We start from the raw sequence: 20837 nt of genomic DNA on the forward strand, positions 1-20837 counted from the left end.
TTTTTTTTTTTTTTTTTTAAAGAATATTTCATGTTACTTATGTTAAGTTCATTCAACTGGCTGAACTAGTAATTTGCCCACACAACAAGTTTCTATTTTCTAACAGTACTTGAGAAAAATGACTCATGGAAATTGAAGAACATGCACAATGCTCTTTTATTTGATTTAAAAATTGACAGTATCCTACTTAGCATTATTGTGTTTAGTATTAAAGCACCCCACCTTTAAAAAACATAGATGAACATTGACATTTAATTTCTTTGGAACAATTGCAGTAAATATTTACATTCCTTTCACTAATGCACATTTAATCAAAAGAACACATAAGGAATTCTGAAATGTTCAAGCTCAATATAAGTCAGAGGTCAGAACATGCATCAAAGTGCATTCAACATTTTTAAAAGAGATGCCATAACATGCCAAAAAAAATGTGTGTTAAAAAAGTGCAAAAACCAACCAAAAAGCCCAAAGCTACTTTAAAACTTTTATTTGTATTGTATATTGTTCATAATTAGAGCAGTATGTTTGTGGTCTATGTGTTTCTCTGAATTTTAGTCTGTTTATTTGAATGCCTGATTTTGATGATAACTTTATACAGTATCATCATGGGGCCTTCTATTTGATGTTTTTCATTGATATTTTATTATTAAAAATGTACGGTCAATGTCTGAAATGTCACCATACATGCATCCTACCCAAACAATGCTTACTGTTCTGCATTTATTTTTATAATTCCTTCCAATCTTGCTCGACTTTTGTGTAATGAATAATAAAAGTTCATCATATACTTGTAAACAGATGAAAACATGTGTTGTAATAACAAATGCTAATCCAAATGCAAATGTTGCAGGTAAAGATATGGTTCCAGAACAAACGTTCCAAGTACAAAAAGATCATGAAGCATGGCTCAAGTGGACCAGAAGGAGAACACCTTCAAGCAGCTTCTGCAACACCGTGTTCACCGGGAATGCCACCCCTGTGGGATGTTTCCATGTCAACCAAAGGTGCCCCCATGCACTCTGGAGGATATATGAACTCTTTTGGACACTGGTACCCTGGTCATCATCAAGACCCAATGGCCAGAACTCAGATGATGTGATGGGATGTTTCGGAAAATCTACAGTGTATTCGTATACCCTTTACTGATCTGACCATTTCGCTCTGTTTCAGATCACACCAGCCCTTTTTACTCACAGCCAAACTTTCTTCAAGTTTCTCCCCAGTATTTTCTTCATGAAGTTTTACAATACTGACATTTTTGCTTGCAGGTTTTTTTGTGGTGGATTTTTTTTAAAGACTGAATAAGCAACCCTAACCTAAAAGTGGATTTTGTAAACTCTTGTAAATTTGAATAAAATGCCATTGTCTGATTGCCATGTACATCTATACTGTATTTCAAAGCCTGCAACCTCAGTCATTCTTCTTGACTATTTATCAGTCTATTGCATTTTTTTCTTCCTTACAGTTTTAGTATTGAAATCTCAGTTTGACCCTTTTATTAATATAATGTCCTCAATATATCATTGTCAGGAATTTCAGATTCATTTTTTAGGAATTATATATATATAAAGTGGACCAGAAGGAGAACACCTTCAAGCAGCTTCTGCAACACCGTGTTCACCGGGAATGCCACCCCTGTGGGATGTTTCCATGTCAACCAAAGGTGCCCCCATGCACTCTGGAGGATATATGAACTCTTTTGGACACTGGTACCCTGGTCATCATCAAGACCCAATGGCCAGAACTCAGATGATGTGATGGGATGTTTCGGAAAATCTACAGTGTATTCGTATACCCTTTACTGATCTGACCATTTCGCTCTGTTTCAGATCACACCAGCCCTTTTTACTCACAGCCAAACTTTCTTCAAGTTTCTCCCCAGTATTTTCTTCATGAAGTTTTACAATACTGACATTTTTGCTTGCAGGTTTTTTTGTGGTGGATTTTTTTTAAAGACTGAATAAGCAACCCTAACCTAAAAGTGGATTTTGTAAACTCTTGTAAATTTGAATAAAATGCCATTGTCTGATTGCCATGTACATCTATACTGTATTTCAAAGCCTGCAACCTCAGTCATTCTTCTTGACTATTTATCAGTCTATTGCATTTTTTTCTTCCTTACAGTTTTAGTATTGAAATCTCAGTTTGACCCTTTTATTAATATAATGTTATAATGTCCTCATTGTCAGGAATTTCAGATTCATTTTTTAGGAATTATATATATATATATATATATATATATATATATATATTTATATTTTAATTATATTTAATTTTTTTGTAATTATTATTACAAGTTTAATGTCAATTCATTTTTTAAAACTACAATTATTCCATGTGGTCTCTTATTTTTATACAATAAAATCTAGTATAAACACAAAACAAATAAATAAATAAATTCAAATGAAAAAAATAAAGTTGCATGCATATTAATTATAAAATAATTAACAGAATGATGTTTAACATTTTTTTAGATGGAGTATAGCATGTCACGCCACAGGACATGTAAACATGCCAAATGGATTTAATTTAAAAGTCTCAAAAGTCTAAAAATATAATTTGTGAACCTGGAGCACAAAACCAGTCTTAAGTCGCTGGGGTATATTTGTAGCAATAGCCAAAAAATATATATTATTAATTATCAAAATTCTCGATTTTTCTTTTATGCCAAAAATCATTAAGATATTAAGTAAAGATCATGTTCCATGAAGATATTTTGTAAATTTCCTACTGTAAATATCAAAACTTAATTTTTGATTAGTAATATGCGTTGCTAAGGACTTCAATTGGACAACTTTAAAGGCGATTTTCTCAATATTTTGATTTTTTTGCACCCTCAGATTCCAGATTTTCAAATAGTTGTATCTCCGCCAAATATTATCCTATCCTAACAAACCATACATCAATGGAAAGCAGAGAAATTGACCCTTATGAGTGGTTTTGTGCTCCAGGGTCACATTTTTCAAAGCCAAGCTATATTTATATTCATGTTGAATATGTTGACTGTCTGATGCCATCTAGTGGTTTGAAACACACAAAGAGGGTATCAGCTTTAAGCGTTTGGCTGTAGTTAACTTTCTCTAGGCCTAACACACAAAAAATAACTAACAGATTAATGTGAACCGCTTTAGAATTATGTTGAGTTGAATACTGACCACTGGACAGAAAACACTAGACCATTATTTATTACTCTAAAAGGCACCACAATGAAGATGGAACTGGATTACAGAAAATCACATCAACACTGAGGCCTGAGAAACAGCGTTTTCTACTTGAAAGGCAATTTATCTTGAGCTGAACATGACAGACTATGAAGTGTCTGTTCAGCAGCTCAATGATCTGTTGACAGATGAAAACTGAGACTTCTGTATGCCCTCCAAACATTTTAATGAAGTCTACTCCTAGGAAATGAGTAAATCCTCACATAGCCTCCAGATATATGGATTAGGCATTACTGGATTCTTTTTTCATACCCTTAATTATAAGTATTATAGCAGCGGTGCTCAACAAACATTTACATTTTGCAATCATAAGTTTAGCCTCTCTTATCTGATAAGTTGAAATTCAAAACATGTTCATGTATCCTGTTGCAAATTCTCAAGGGCAAGCCTTTAAATAAACATGGCCTATTTTCCATATGTGAAGGACACCCTCTAATGCTTGATGCTTTCACACACTGACTGAGAGAGTGAAAAAGATCACTTGAATTGATGTAGCTGTTATTTTACAGGTCTGTAGCTACAAATGTAACACGTTTGCATCAGCTGGGAGTGACACACATCCTCAATGCTGCAGAAGGCCAATCGGACATGCATGTGAACACGGATGCAGAGTTCTATGCAGACAGGGGGATCATCTATCATGGGATACCAGCCTTTGACACTGACCATTTTGACCTCAGTGTATATTTTGAAGAGGCTTCTAATTTCATTGAAAGAACTTTGGCAATGCAAGGTCTGAAGGGTCTTGGTAAAAAGAAGTACTTAAAATGAATATCTTTTTCTCATCCATCATTCAGCGGCAGTGGTATTGCATTTGGTTCTTCAGAGCTATGCTTATTAATAAAGCATTCTGTTAAAGGGATAGTTCACCCAAAAATGTCAATTCTGTCATCATTTACTCACCCTCATGTCGTTTCAAACCTGTATGACCTTCTTTCTTTTGCAGAACTAGAAGATATTTTGAAGAATGTTGGTAACCAAACTGTTTTGGTTACAACTGACTTCTATTGTATGATGAACCAAAAATACTCAGATATTTCTCAAATCATCTTTTATGTTCCATAGTAGAAAGAAAGTCATGCAGGTTTGGAATGACATGAGGGTTAATAAATTATGACAGAAGTTTCATTTTTGGGAAAACGGTCTCTTTAATATCCTCAATCTTCTTAAAGGGGTCATATGATGCAATTTCAAGTTTTCCTTTCTCTTTGGAGCATTGGAGCTCTTGGTGCATAAAGAAGATCTGTAAAGTTGCAAAGACTAAAGTCTCAAATTCGAAGAGATGTTCTTTATAAAAGTTAAGACTTGTCCACGCCTACCTAAAACTGCTCGTTTAAACACGGCCCCACATGTCTACGTCACTGTGTGGGAAGATTTGCATAACACCGCCGAAATGTTCACGCAAAGAAAGAAGGCGTTACGTTTATTCTCGCTGTAGTATTGTTGTTGCCGCCGGCGCCATGTTGTGGAGATGCTGTGTGTTTAGTGAAAGCAAAACTACTTTGTTTGGCCTTCCAAAAGAGGACGATATCCGCTTCGGCATGCCTAGAACTGATCCGTGCTGGTCGCTGAGGAAATACATCAACTTCGCGCTGTGGATCGCTGGATCGGCTTTCACCGTGGACGAAGCGGAGTCCAGCCCAGGGTCGTCACATGTGGTTGCTGCAAACCTGCCGGACGCTCCTTCGTCGAATCCACCGGCCACGCCGTTCTCAAGCTCACCGGCCTCCGCTCACTCAAGCCGGCCTCTGCTCACTCTAGCCCGCCGTGTGTGACACTGTGTGACGCATTTTATGGAAGACAGTTTCCTGAACCTGTAGAGTAGACTACAATGGGTCTGTGCTCAAAGGCTGTTCTATAAAGTGGGGCAGTTCCAACTTTGCAAGGACAGTCTGGCGCTTCTGACTCATAGCCTGTAAGTACATTTTTTATATTTAAAGAATTTGCCACTGACGATTCAAACGCGAGTTTTGAGCAGTGTAGAGTAGCGCTTGTTGTTTGTCATTTCTCAGATCACAAATGCAGACATGGTTTGATGTTTACGCGGCTCGATACGCAACGTGTAAAAAGACAGTATAAGTCATTATAATCCGTAATTATGTCCCCACTGGATGCAACAAATGCCTCGTTTGTAATGGTTTTTATTGGTTTTGTCTCGCTGTGCCGGGAGACAGCATCACAGTATGGTAAGGGGCATAACATTTCCGTCACACGCTTGAGGTATTCGGCCAATCCCAATGTGCTGGATAGCTGGCCAATCACACCACACATCCCTTTTCAGACCGATGAGCTTTGTAAAAATCGACGCATTTCAGAATGGCGGGGCATAGAAGAGAAACAATAATGTACAGTATGTGGAAAATAATGTGTTTTTTATGCTGCTGTCCGCGCTGTCAGTTCGGTAGCGCTGTCGAGTCAGTCTCACCACGGCGTGAGCTCTGTAACATCGCGCTGTTTTATCCCACTTTCGGAATTGTACTTGACGACGGTAAAATTTTGTTTTTGATAAGTGTTTTCACTAGTGTATGTAAGAGGTTTTCAGTTATGCATATGAATGAATTTCACTAAGGTTGATAAGTGTTTTCACTAGTGTTTGCATTGACGACGGTAAAATGTTGTTTATATTATTAATAGCTTCAGACAACTTACGACTAAACGCCATTGAAGAGTTTGTGAGACGCGCCAAATTAAACGGAAGTGTTGACACAGCTTCCGTTTCCAGTGAAATTAGCTCTCATCATCTACTGAAATATTTACTTATTTCACTTATGCTTATATGAATTTCACTAAGGCTGATCTTTTCGTTTCACTCGTGTATGTAAGACGCTTTTCAATAATTATGGCCTATACGGCCCCTCATACTTTTGAATGAATGTGCCTCGCTCATGAAGAAACATCTTGCCACTTACTGGTAATATGTAACCTGCAGAACATATTTACGGGAAAATGCCCTCCTCTGCAGAAGGGCAGTGGGAATTGGCGAACAAGCGGAGTGATACAGACAGTGAAAAGTCTCAGTAGCCTTCTAGCGCCGTTCGACCAATCAAATTTGTGAGGACTACTTATAACCACTGTCACTCTTGTTTTGAATGGGGAAAAAATGCAACATTCAATATGGCCGCTCTATCGAACAGCCAATCGCTAATCGGTAAAGTCAACGTCACTGCAGCTGCCGAAGTCCCGGTTGCTATAGAAGCAGTCAACGCTCTGAGACGTGCGGTTAGGACTGCGCATGCGCGCTGGCTCCTCTAGCCTGACAAATAAGCTTTATTTAACGCTATTTGAGCAAAATAAACAACATTTATGATACAGTTGAAAATGCATTAATTGTATTGCCAACACTGACAAATGTGGAGCTAACTGCGTTAAGAGTTTAGGAAAATTGCTAAAAGTATTGAAAAAATTGTCAGCGATTGTATATAAAAAATAAAAAAAAAAACGGTAAGAGCAAAAACATGATTGTTAGCGTAAACAAGAAGTGAACTTACATTTTAGATGCAGTATAGCTATTGTGTATTTTTGTCCGCGAGAGGAAGACAAAGCATTTCCAAGCCACACGTAGTACTTCTTGAATGAATCAGTGTTTTTCTACTAATATTGAGTGAATTATTCAATAACTCTTTCAGAAATGTTTCTTGCTTGAATGAAGCAGTGCTTTTCTACTAATATTGAGTGAATTATTCGATTTAGATTAGATTTTCTAAAAATCGTACCTTTTCATGCACATCAATTCTATACGTTAATATTCACACGAAATCGTCAACTCATAAAATACCTACGTTTTCTGTTGCTTTTTTCCACGCCCAATGTTGAGTGCCCTGCTGAAAAAAAAGAAAAAGAAACCATGGCAGAATTTGTACTGGTTATTGAAATAGTATTGGTTTTAATGGAAACTGTGAACCCTGTTGGTCTTTACTGGTAGCCTAATTGGTCGCCTTCTATTGTTGGCTTGTTAAAACCTATCCCAAAACCAAAACACACGACAGGAAATGGTTTTAATGGTTAAAAGTTGATGGTTTGTGATGGTATTTGTAGTGGAAACCATTAGTAGGCTATTTCTCTGATGGTTTCTATTGTTTTTTTCAGCAGGGTGTCTTGACCTTAAAATCTTGACAGATGCTTTGAGAATCGAATAGCCTATATTGCGCTCAATGTTATCCCATAAAATAGTCACAGTCTCTCATTTTTCTTGTAGGTAAAGTGTATGTGAGCTGTCAGAAAGGCTACAGTCGTTCGGCTGCACTAGTTATCGCACACCTGATGCTGCAGCACAGGATGGATGTACGAGCTGCTGTGGCCACAGTGAGAGAGAAACAGGAGATCGGGCCCAATGATGGATTCCTGCGACAGCTCTGCAGGCTAAACGACAGGCTGGAAGGAAGGAAGGCTGTGTGTTGATAATAACTAAACATATAACCCAAATATATAAATTTGAAGTGAATAATAACTAAATAAATGTTTACAATTTTCAGTTAATCTGTTTTTTTTATCTAAATGTTAGCAGTTAGTTGTCAAGTCGGTTCTGTTTTCATCATCTTATTAGTATCTTCTGCCCTCTAGTGGGACTGGTGATCATAGTTTATGCAGTGGCCTACAAAGTGTCAAATTAAAGGAATAGTTCACCCAAAAATTGTCATAATTTACTCACCCTCATGTCGTTGTGTGATCTGTGTGATTTTCATTCTTATGTTGAACACAACAGAAGATATTTTGAAGAATTTTGAAGAACCAAACCGTTGTTGGTACCCATTTGACTTCAATAGTAGTGATAGAAATATATGGAAGCCAATGGGGACCATCAACTGTTTGATTACCAGCATTCTTCAAAATATCTTATTTTATGTTCAACATAAGAAAGAAGCTCATACATGTTTGGAACAACATGAGTGTGAGTAAATGATGACAAAATGTTCATTTTTGGGTGAACTATTCCTTTAAAATTCAAACATATACAGTGGGTACGGAAAGTATTCAGACCCCCATAAATTTTTCACTCTTTGTTATATTGCAGCCATTTGCTAAAATCATTTAAGTTAATTTTTTTCTCTCTATATAAACATCATAGCTGCTCTGACACATATAAATTCCTGGTATTTATTTGCTATTAAATCTAACCTGCCTTTCTGGCTATAGCTACTTGTTTTGTGCTGTGGTATCAGTTACAGTAAGCCCTCTTTGAGTAGCCAATGATAATTACAGTTTTGTCACAAATAATCAAACACAAGAGGTCTTTACAACAGACAACAATCATTTATTAAACATTTTTAAAGTGAAGAGTAGCACACATACCTGAGTTACTTTTAAACCCCTCCCACACGTTTTGCTTTCGGTATTGAACACACATATATTTTGATTGTATAGCTGCAAATAGGACATTTGTTTATTAATATTTTTCACTTGGTTCCTGCATGTGAAAATATGACCTTAATTGTAAAATTTTACTACATGCAAATATAATTGCTCAAAGCAAACATCTTTATAAAAAAAAAAAAGATTTGAGAATCAGTTAAAATTGTTGAATTTTCTTCAAATAAAGTTGAAATATAAAAAAAGAAGAAAACACATAGTCTACATTGCACCCACTGAACAGAGGCATTGTAGGGGGAAAACCTCACAGGCCTTTCACATCCATTACAGGTTGGTACAGGGCAGTTTCATAGAAGGATAATGTACAATGCTACAAAGGATGATTTATCAGCAATTCTGCATCACTGGACTAGATGGTGTATCACTGACCCACAAAGGAGAGGGCACCTTAACAACTTCCCGTATAAGCATAGTGTTCAAAATCGAGTAAAAGCACATAGACTTTGCTTTACGAGCAAGAAAATGACACAGACAAACATTTGTGCAAGCATCATTGTCTTTGTCATTATACAGAGCTATTTGTGATAGATAGTGCAGATAAAATCATTTTTAAAGAAGAAAAATATAGCTATATATCACTTATCAAACATAAAATTGCGGTCTGTTACAGGGGTGCAGAACTGTTTCTGGAGGTCCACAGCCCTGCAGAGTTAAGCTCCAATTAAACACACCTGATCCAGCTGATCAAGTCCTTCAGGCTTATTTGAAAACGCCATTGTATATGTGTTGGTGCAGGGTTGGAAATAAACTGAGTTCTGTACCCCTGGTCTATTGCACTGAATAGGTTTACAAAACAATAGCCAGTGAGGTTCCTGCGGTGAGGATGAGGATGGTTTCTTAAAGTAAGTGTGTGAGGTCCTGTTGTGTGTTAGACCCTGTTGAATACTGGAGATTGAGGTACTGGCGACGATGGATTATCTCTCAAAGAAACACAGATCTGCTGCAGATGTGTCTCTTTCTGACTGGATAAAAATCTTAGCATCTTGTTTCCAAACTGTCAAGCCATTCAATCCAGCCTGATCGCATTATGGCAGTCTAAGATACTGGAGTAGTGAAAACTGCTGTGTATTTGACATAAATGTGACATTAATAAGTCTATGTTGAACTCATCCTCTTATATCGTTCATGTGAGGTATGAAGGTTTGAAATAACAGAAGTGTTCATCATCAAATCACTACAAGAGAATCTTGATATTGGAGACAGACAGAGTAAATAGTAATGAAGTGTGTCAAACCAACTAAACACATGAGAAGCACGATGGCTGAGCACTTACAACACCCACAGTACAGTTCAGATTCAAAAACATGTACAGCAAAGCACAGTGTCTGAAATGAACTTTAGTTTTGCTCTGTTCGAACAATTGCTTGTCACAATCGGCTCACTTAAAATTCACAGCCTGCAAATATGTTATGTCCACTCAGCATAAAAAAACAGCAAGTATTCTGACTAAAGAGTGCTTTGTCTTTTTTTTTTTTTTTTACATTCCTCATCAGAAGATGGACAGGGTCTTCTTTTCACACTTGAAATTTTGGACCTCAAATATGGCTTGCTACATTGCAGACTGTGGACATGTAGCTGACATGGGATTTCTTGGTGCGTGCGAATTTTCCAGAGGGCTGTTGAGAAGACTATGCCCTTCTTAAGATCTATTAAAGGAGTCATATCATACATTGTATTATTATCATTGTTTAACATTTTTCCCATGAGGTCCACTTATAATTTTTTGCTGTTTTTACATCTTGTTGCTGATCTTCAACATTGAACAGGCTTTTTTGCCTTTAAGTCATAAACAGTTTATTTCCATGTGAAATGAGCAACAGGGCTTTGCTCTACGCATCTGTAAACTGGATCCAATCTGCTCTGAAATGTGCACTGAAACCTTAAAGATGATGTTTCTTAAAGGAATATTTCACCCAAAAATGAAAATCGTGTTATCATAAATTTAATTTAAGGGATATTGTCCTTGCAGTATTTTTCCCTTTCCCACCCTTTTTTTTTACTATTTATTTTTTCTTACAGAAAATGGTAAAAACCATATTTGATGATATATATGTTCGTATTTGAACAACAAAATACTAAATTAACATATAAAGCACTTGTGTCTCTATAGAAGATGTGATTTAAACTGCTTGATTCATGTAGATTCTCTGTACTTTTTGATGTGTCAAACCTTCGATTGCGTGGACTTTAAGTAAATGGACAAAAAATAGGAGAATATATTAAAAATATCCTCATTTGTATTTAAAGATAAACAAAAGTCTTTGGATTTGGAACAACATGAGAATGAGTAAATGGCGACAGAATTGTCATTTTTGGGTGAATTATTCCTTCAACACTGGGATCCCATAAGATCTGCAGAGCGGTAGGTGCTACACACAGCCAGGAAAAGCACAAAGTTTGACGCAATATCCAACATTTTACTCCAATCGTCAGTCCTGCTGGTGTTTTAACAATAATATTACCTATCCTACTTGGTCATTTTGAGTGGACACAAAATAAGAATTGCTAATATGTAAATGTTGGTGGTCATTATTATTCAGAAAAATACATTTTTGCTGTGTAGTTTCAGTAAATGCCCTTTAAATTTGGACAAGGGAAGAAGTTCTGGAAGTTACAGTCTGATGTCATAGTACAATGAACTTTTATTTCAAAATATCATGATATGACCCCTTTAAGAGTCAAAGTCTCAATCAACATATTCATGATCTGGCTAGGTGTAAAGGACTGAATTATGTTCTAATAAAAGTGCTGTAAACCAGGTTTGGACGTCCAGCAAAACAAATGGCTTCCCGATTCCCCGTTATCAAGAACAGGGTCTGTGTGCAGGGCTCAGCTGAGCTGACCCTTGCTGGTGCAGTAGATTGTGACTGTGGGCAGTGCATGTCTGCAGTGCTGGTGGGTTAGATTGAGCCTGAGTCAGATGCATGGCCTCATGGGAGCTCCGTGCCTGAGTTTAGCTAGTCACAGTGAGACTGTCCTTTTTGCCCTTTTGTTCCTCTGTGTCACTTTAAATGGAGGCTGCGTGTCACTTCCTGGAGCCAAACTGACACCGTATCAGTCAAAAAGGACATTGAAACCCTGCTATGCGTCTATGCATCTGGTTAAACTACTTTGGGGGTCTGGCTGTGTCCTTTGCTGGGGAAGAGTTCATGTAAAGTTCTTGTGTGAGATGTATGGGCGCACATGAACAGGTCAGGTTTGGAGGAACAGGGACCACAGTACTGGGCTGACAAAATATGAGGTTTGTGTTACTCAGGAGCCATCTTCCTGTGCTGCTTCTCCAGCACTTGCTTAAAGCAAAATAATGTGCTAAGCAATCTGTTAGCTCGGTCACAGCACAGTGAAATTCATGCAGTCCGGCACATTCTTACTGTCCTCAGAATTAGGGAATAAGACTGACACTTGGTCCCACATCACAAGTGAAAGGGAACGCAGTATACACACACATGAGAGAGGTTGCTATCACACGTATGTGACTTTTTAGTGTAAATGTGTGCATGTTTATGTACAGGTTTAAGCAGGAATATATGCGTGAGCAGGTGAGTGGAAAAAAAGTGCTTTGTAGACTGTGATACACAGATGAGGGGTGAGGTAGAGTCTGTTTGAAGACATGGAGAGGTAAGTGACACTCATTTAATTTCCTCTTGCAAGAAGGTTGTGGCGATTGTAAGTTCTCTACTTTCAAAATCGGCAAAGACGTAGGGTACAATGGGGCTAAAAGTCCTTTCTATTTTTCATTTCCCTCTCCAGACAATGAATATCCACAAACACAACTACAGAACTTCCCGAAGGACCTGTTTGTTGCTATGCACTGCAAAATAAATAAGGTTTATTTGAAGTCATTTCGGGGTTTTTTTTTTATTGTAAATGTTGCAGATGTATCTAATGAGAATCCCTGAAATTATATAATATATTTAATTTCCCTCTCCAGACAATGAATATCCACAAACACAACTACAGAACTTCCCGAAGGACCTGTTTGTTGCTATGCACTGCAAAATAAATAAGGTTTATTTGAAGTCATTTCGGGTTTTTTTTTTATTGTAAATGTTGCAGATGTATCTAATGAGAATCCCTGAAATTATATAATATATTTTGCAACAAAAACTTGATTTTCAGTTTTGTTGAAGGTGATTAAATTTAAAACTAGCAATTAGTATTAGGTATTAGGTCAAATTTGTATTAGGTAAATACTTGTGATAAAATGAAAGTAGCAACATATCTTTTCTTCTGTATTGTGACATACATCTGAGTGTATATGATTTTGATTAAACACAGTGCCAAAAATGCATATATGCACAAATGAATAGATCACAAAATCATCAATAACGTGCATTTAGAAAACAGATGTGGTGAATTTGCATTTCATGCTAACTGTAATTCTGTATAAACATTTCACAACAAACCTACAATGAGCTCTGATGTCATTAACTGATCAAACTGCAGTTTGAAATGTTGTGATTTATCTTGAAGCTTTTTTTGTTTGATTTAAACGGACAGTTCACACAAAAATTTTAATTCTGTCATCATTTGCTCACCTTCCATTTGTTGAAAACCTGTATGAGTTTCTTTTGTCAAACACAAAAGAAGATATTTTGGAGAATGCTGGTATCCAAACAGTTGATGGTCCAGAGTATTTTTCCCCCATACTATGGAAGTCAATGGATACCGTCAACTGTTTGGTTACTAACATTCTCCAAAATATCTGGGGCCTCATTTATCAACAGTGCGTAGAAAAGTTTCTATATTTTGTCCTTCCACAATATTTACACACATTCCTGCATATAAGTACAAGTTGTTAGATCACACGCTTTGTGTGAAACTGTGTGTACGCACACATCTGTGCGTACACACTGTTGAAAAGGAGGGCCCTTATTTTGTGCTCAACAGGAACAACTTGAGATTTGGAACAACTTTAGGGTGAGTAAATGTTGACAGAATTTTCAAATTTTGAGTTTTGAATTGACTGCTCCAATAAAAATGGAGATTAATGTGTGAAACAATGTAGCAAAAATACATTTTTAAATACGATACTAAAATAATTTTAGTATTTAATCATATTTCCATACAACACAATTAAATAAACAGAAAATTGTTCAACGCCTTTTGTTGAAGTAGTTATTTTGATGTTTAGCCCCAATGTAACCTATTACTCTTATGCTCTAACCCTTAGTTCCTGTTTTTGTTATCATCTGTCAAATTCTGATTTTCAGGAATCATTTACCACCCTGTACTTCTAATTTGTCCACATAAGTGGTATGATGGATGGATTTCAGGGGTAATATTCCCCTAAAATAAGTACCATGACACTACCATGTTTTTTTGGATATAATCCCAGAATACCAGAATACCTCTGAAGTTCTATGTAATACCATATGGTTCTACCATCTGATGAGCCAGGTCAATTGGAGCACAATGAGCGATCTGAAGTCCATAATATGGAGATGGATGCGTCTCAAACCACAGCATATGGCTTAATACATATGTACATCAATCTGTCTGCCCAAACGGACAACACTAGGACAGATGAATACAGGAGGAAATACCCCACCACAGCTATATCGGTCACACACCAGAAAGCGACAAGAGACTATTCAGAAAATGAGGTCACAAAATGTTGAGCTTAAGTAACATGCAAGTGGATATGGTAGATAGGAAGGTATGTGAGAACTGTAGACGCTGCATTGTAAGAAGATAAATGGGTTAATGCAGGCAGAATAGTACGCATACATACATGTATGGACATGTTGCTACATGTATGTCTGTATGCTGGTGTATATGAGGTTCGAGAAGTTCACACAACATATTAACGTATGTACAAGTGCACACAGGTAGTTATGTTCACAAAGGAGATATTCTATGCGTGCAAAGAGGAAGATGAATGCTGAAATACTACTGTAATCAGAGGAAAATTAGGTTAATCGTGTAGAGCCCAAATGTAGGTGTTCGATGTTGCTCATAGACGTTTCCTCTGTACTTACAACAACAGCTAGCATTTCCGAAATAGGTTATGAAATAGCTTTTGAATGTGTGGGTTTCTTTGTCACGCTTTTAAAATAAGCTCCTTCTGAGGTTGGGAGGTATGTCGGTACGAGAGGTAGGTTGATGCATGCTAGCTTTTTGTCCGTCTGTGGGAGAAATCTGAATGGCAAGTGACTGTAGGGTCGAAAGATATGGAGGCCGACAACCCAAAACATATCCTAGACAAAGCTGGCGGTGCATGTTCCAGCTCGGCGTTGCATGAGGATGCAAAAAACAAATGCTTTGCGAAAACAAATTCACGATCAGTTTTCCCTCCCCGAGTTCCCCTGTGGCTCTCGGTCACACCTCCTGATCCTCGAAGACCTCTAGGAAGAGCGGGGGGAAGAGTTCTGTGGGACACTCCACTTTCATGTGCAGGAAGCGGCTGGCATGACAGGCGCCGATCATGCGCAGGTTCGTCACCTTCATCAGCAGCTTGGGCCAGAAGTGTGAGATGTTGTGCTTGCGATGGTTGATGTAGTGCTCGAATGCTAACAAGTACATCTCCTGACACTTCTCAATCTTTTCCAAACACGTGAGTCCGGAACGATCTGTGCAACGGAAAATCAAACTAATATTGAAATGACTGTCAAGACTGTCAGAGGTCATAACAGGAAAGTTAAAGGAAGGATACAGGACTAGTTCACCACTAAATGAAAAATCATAATTTATCCTTCTCGTGTGGTTTCAAACCTACATGTTGTTATTTTTTCCCACTGAACACAAATCAATATTTCATAAGGGTTATATTAATGTTTTTTGTAAAGTGGTAAGTAAATAATCATTGGATTACAGGTTTTATTTAGCAGACTACCATTATATTTAAAATGTTATACATCAAGCATATCTGTAATGCATCTCACTTGAGCATGAATGGATGTTACATAAAAAGGTTAATTATTATGAAATATTTTAAATAAGATATTTTGGCTGTGATTTTTTTTTTATCCACTAGATGGTGCCATTTAGCAGTAAACGCAATATTAAAGAAAACATAACTGATTACATATCCAGAACAGTTCAAAGGTTTGGGTTTTTTTTTGTTTTCAAATAAAGTCTCTAATGCTCACCAAGGCAGCATTTATTTGATCCAAAATTCAGTAAAACAAACATATTGTGAACTATGACTAGAATTATAAATAACTTTTCTAATGTAACATTTTAAATGTAACTGATTTATTAACTTTTTATTTATTACATTATTAAAATTGCAATCTATCTATCTATCTATCTATCTATGAATGTTAAAAATAACCGTGCTGTTTAATATTTTTGTGGAAACGGTAATACATTTATTCAAAATTCCTTAATTAATAGAAAGTTCAAAAGAATGGCATTTATTTGAAATAAATATATGTGACCCTGGAGCACAAAAGCAGTCTTAAGTCGCTGGGGTATATTTGTAGCAATAGCCAAAAATACATTGTATGGGTAAAAATGATTGATTTTTCTTTTATGCCAAAAATCATTAGGATATTAAGTAAAGATCATGTTCGAGAAAGATATTTTGTAAATTTCCTACCGTAAATATATCAAAACTTCATTTTTGATTAGTAATATGCATTGCTAAGAACTTCATTTGGACAACTTTAAAGGCGATTTTCTCAATATTTAGAATTTTTTTGCACCCTCAGATTCCAGATCTTCAAATAGTTGTATCTCGGCCAAATATTGTCCAGTGGACAATGTGGTCCAGGGTCACATATATAAATAAACAAACAAACAAGCAAACAAACATTATAAAATAAATAATTTAAAATAAAATACATTTGAAATTAAACAGATAATTAAACATTATAAAAGTCTTTACTCTCACTTTTGATCAATTTAATGTATCCTTGCTGAATACAATTTTGATTTCTTCATAAAAAAATCTTACTGACCCCAAACGTTTGAATGGTACTGTATTTTAAGCACTTGAAAATGAAAGGTTATACAGACGAATTGTGAGGAACCAACAGAAAGTTATTATTCACTGATAAACCTCCTTCCCAATTCATTAGTTTGTGTGTGTCTTGTCAAACGTACATCAATGTTTTTGTTCTGAAAGCTGCAGCGGAGGACAAGATGATCAGTGAACAATAACTTTTAAAATTTCGTATTTAAAAATTATCCATTTGTGTTCAATGGGAGAAGAGGTTTGAAACAACATGAAGGTGAGTAAATGATGACAGGATCTTCATAAGACACACATATGGCTGTAGCAGCTGTCAGTCCATCTCACCTGAGCTCATGAGCAGTACAGCCTGCAGCAGCGCCACCTCTGAGTCATCCAGGTTGAACTGTGACAGGCTCTTGCCCAAATCAAAGATGGCATCAGACACCACTCCTAACCCTCCGTTCTTCAGCTGCTCTCGACTGACAGCCATCTCCCCGCTCAGGGTCAGCGTCTCGCTCTCCGGGTCGTACCGTACCGCTGCGCGCAACGACATGATCTCCATACAGCAGCCTTTCAGCAGGATGATCTGGTCTTCACAGGGGAGCTGGACACCAGTGGAAGACAATAAAGCACAAATGATTCCTGTTTGCATGATATTAATCAAGGCTCAAAAACAAGGACGGACCACTATTTGATTGCTGTCTTTTAAATAGTTTTTTGAGATTCCTAGCACAATCAAATATCTCCCTTAGAGGCTTCTAACTAGAGGCTTCAATGTAGCAAGTCAACAACTGATGATTTGTGATCATTATGTGTTCACATGAGCGATTAGAGTGGCAAAATAACAAGCGATTCAAAGCACAGCAACAGCCTGTAATCACAGCCAATGTTTTAATAAGGCCATTACTCAAATGCGGTAGCAAGGCAGCCTTTTTCATTCACACACAAGCACAGGCATGCCGTTTTGGTTCAGAAAGTACAGTGACAGCTGGAGCTGAGCACATAATTGCTCTTTCACAGCGGTCTCTGACAACTGATGTAATAATGCAGCACCGTGCTGTTTATGAAAATGTGAATTTATGGAATAAGCATCAGCAGCGGAGGGGCTTTTTCAGGCGCGGTGGAGAACGGAGACGTTCATGTGCAGTATTTGAAAACACAGACACTGACCTCAGAGAACATGGGCGGAAACGGTAATACATTTATTCAAAATTCCTTAATTAATAGAAAGTTCAAAAGAATGGCATTTATTTGAAATAAATATATGTGACCCTGGAGCACAAAAGCAGTCTTAAGTCGCTGGGGTATATTTGTAGCAATAGCCAAAAATACATTGTATGGGTAAAAATGATTGATTTTTCTTTTATGCCAAAAATCATTAGGATATTAAGTAAAGATCATGTTCGAGAAAGATATTTTGTAAATTTCCTACCGTAAATATATCAAAACTTCATTTTTGATTAGTAATATGCATTGCTAAGAACTTCATTTGGACAACTTTAAAGGCGATTTTCTCAATATTTAGAATTTTTTTGCACCCTCAGATTCCAGATCTTCAAATAGTTGTATCTCGGCCAAATATTGTCCAGTGGACAATGTGGTCCAGGGTCACATATATAAATAAACAAACAAACAAGCAAACAAACATTATAAAATAAATAATTTAAAATAAAATACATTTGAAATTAAACAGATAATTAAACATTATAAAAGTCTTTACTCTCACTTTTGATCAATTTAATGTATCCTTGCTGAATACAATTTTGATTTCTTCATAAAAAAATCTTACTGACCCCAAACGTTTGAATGGTACTGTATTTTAAGCACTTGAAAATGAAAGGTTATACAGACGAATTGTGAGGAACCAACAGAAAGTTATTATTCACTGATAAACCTCCTTCCCAATTCATTAGTTTGTGTGTGTCTTGTCAAACGTACATCAATGTTTTTGTTCTGAAAGCTGCAGCGGAGGACAAGATGATCAGTGAACAATAACTTTTAAAATTTCGTATTTAAAAATTATCCATTTGTGTTCAATGGGAGAAGAGGTTTGAAACAACATGAAGGTGAGTAAATGATGACAGGATCTTCATAAGACACACATATGGCTGTAGCAGCTGTCAGTCCATCTCACCTGAGCTCATGAGCAGTACAGCCTGCAGCAGCGCCACCTCTGAGTCATCCAGGTTGAACTGTGACAGGCTCTTGCCCAAATCAAAGATGGCATCAGACACCACTCCTAACCCTCCGTTCTTCAGCTGCTCTCGACTGACAGCCATCTCCCCGCTCAGGGTCAGCGTCTCGCTCTCCGGGTCGTACCGTACCGCTGCGCGCAACGACATGATCTCCATACAGCAGCCTTTCAGCAGGATGATCTGGTCTTCACAGGGGAGCTGGACACCAGTGGAAGACAATAAAGCACAAATGATTCCTGTTTGCATGATATTAATCAAGGCTCAAAAACAAGGACGGACCACTATTTGATTGCTGTCTTTTAAATAGTTTTTTGAGATTCCTAGCACAATCAAATATCTCCCTTAGAGGCTTCTAACTAGAGGCTTCAATGTAGCAAGTCAACAACTGATGATTTGTGATCATTATGTGTTCACATGAGCGATTAGAGTGGCAAAATAACAAGCGATTCAAAGCACAGCAACAGCCTGTAATCACAGCCAATGTTTTAATAAGGCCATTACTCAAATGCGGTAGCAAGGCAGCCTTTTTCATTCACACACAAGCACAGGCATGCCGTTTTGGTTCAGAAAGTACAGTGACAGCTGGAGCTGAGCACATAATTGCTCTTTCACAGCGGTCTCTGACAACTGATGTAATAATGCAGCACCGTGCTGTTTATGAAAATGTGAATTTATGGAATAAGCATCAGCAGCGGAGGGGCTTTTTCAGGCGCGGTGGAGAACGGAGACGTTCATGTGCAGTATTTGAAAACACAGACACTGACCTCAGAGAACATGGGCAGCTTTTTGGCAAAGTCCACAACTCGTGTGATGGCAGGGGTGATGATCTTGGTGAACTCACTGAAGGCCTCCAGGTCCACTTTGTCGTTGTCTGATGTGGGGGCTGGAGACTGCCCGATGTCTTCTGGCTGAAAGACAAACCAATATAGAGGTTTAGATTGAAAAAACAATCTGACAGATGATGCTATTGATTTTTTTCCCCTGCTTTTCACATTTTTAACATATTTACTGCCCACACCATAAGAAATACATTTCATTTTACCAATATTTGTATAAGTGAGATTATGTATGTTTTTGTAAAAAAAGTAAATAACTAAATTACTAGCCAACTATTTTAAAACACTAAAATAGTTTGGGGTCAGTTATTTTTTATTTGAAATAAGTTAATATTTTATTCAGCAAGGATGCATTAAGTTGCATCAAAAGTGACAGTGTTGACATTTATAATGTTACAAAAACGTCAAATACATATTGTTCTTTTAAACTTTCTATTTATCAAAGAATCCTGAAAAATTAACAACATTTCCACAAAAATATTAAGCAGCACAAGTGTTTTCAACATTGATAATAATAAGAAATGTTTCTTGAGCAGTAAATCAGTATATTAGAATGATTTCTGAAGGATCATGTGACACTGAAGACTGGAGTAATGATGCTGACAATTCAGCTTTGCATCACAGGAATACATTACATTTTTAAACATTAAAACGGAAAACAGTAATTTCACAGTATTACTGTTTTTACTGTATTTCCTCGTATTTTGATTATAAAAGACTTTTTAAAAAAACAATTACAAAATGACTTAAGTTATAATAAGTATAACTTAGAAAACTTGAAAACATACATTTCATATGTTTTCAAAAAACATATGAAATGTAGTTGCAATAAATGCGTTAAGAATCCGTACAACTGCAGCAGTGGAGGACTATTATTCTGCTGCATGATACTGCAGAAGAACTGATGATGGTACGGTTTGATCTTCGGCTGACCAATCAGCAGAAAGGGGCGTTTAATTCCCGCCCACGTGTAGAAATCGAATATTCAAGCTGTTTATTCATTTTTCCACCCAAGAATGAAAAACAAAAATTTAAGCTGAATTCTCGTTTTTCGTGTTTTGGAAAAATTTTGATTATAAAAGACTTTTTAAAAAAACAATTACAAAATGACCCCAGACTTTTTGTTTTGATTTTTAATTTGTTTATACTTCTCAACTCATTCTAAGGCTACGTTTACAATCCGTGTATCATTCGATCATTCATTTTTTTATTTAATATTGAAAGTAGAAAAATGAGAAAACGGCTCCTTTTTCGTGTTTTTGTTTTATTCCCAAAAAACGAAAAACGAGAATTCAGCTTAAATTTTCGTTTTTCGTTC

General features: G+C 36.7%; 2 protein-coding genes and 1 pseudogene across 6 annotated transcripts in view; 2 read left to right on the top strand and 1 right to left on the bottom strand.

Moving 5' to 3' along the window:
- Positions 1–1362, top strand: part of LOC107601219 (homeobox protein Dlx4a-like) — a 31889-nt gene extending 30527 nt beyond the window's left edge. Inside the window, exon 3 of the mRNA XM_016293311.1 lies at positions 851–1362. Within this exon, the coding sequence (XP_016148797.1) occupies positions 851–1099 (249 nt within the window). The 3' untranslated portion in view covers positions 1100–1362. The remainder of the gene's footprint in view (positions 1–850) is intronic.
- Positions 1363–3300: 1938 nt separating this feature from the next.
- Positions 3301–7801, top strand: LOC107601248 (dual specificity protein phosphatase 3-like; annotated as a pseudogene).
- A 5864-nt stretch (positions 7802–13665) lies between these two features.
- Positions 13666–20837, bottom strand: part of thraa (thyroid hormone receptor alpha a) — a 42949-nt gene continuing 35777 nt past the window's right edge. For all 5 annotated transcript variants that reach the window (XM_016293354.1, XM_016293351.1, XM_016293350.1 and 2 more), the window contains 3 exons: positions 19448–19591; positions 18623–18881; positions 13666–15160 (listed from right to left, as the gene is read on the bottom strand). In XM_016293354.1, coding sequence (XP_016148840.1) covers positions 14910–15160; positions 18623–18881; positions 19448–19591 — 654 coding nt within the window. In that variant the 3' untranslated portion in view covers positions 13666–14909. The remainder of the gene's footprint in view (positions 15161–18622; positions 18882–19447; positions 19592–20837) is intronic.

Source organism: Sinocyclocheilus grahami, unplaced genomic scaffold, assembly GCF_001515645.1.
Source record: "Sinocyclocheilus grahami isolate Dianchi unplaced genomic scaffold, SAMN03320097.WGS_v1.1 scaffold302.1, whole genome shotgun sequence".
Lineage (NCBI taxonomy): Eukaryota > Metazoa > Chordata > Actinopteri > Cypriniformes > Cyprinidae > Sinocyclocheilus > Sinocyclocheilus grahami.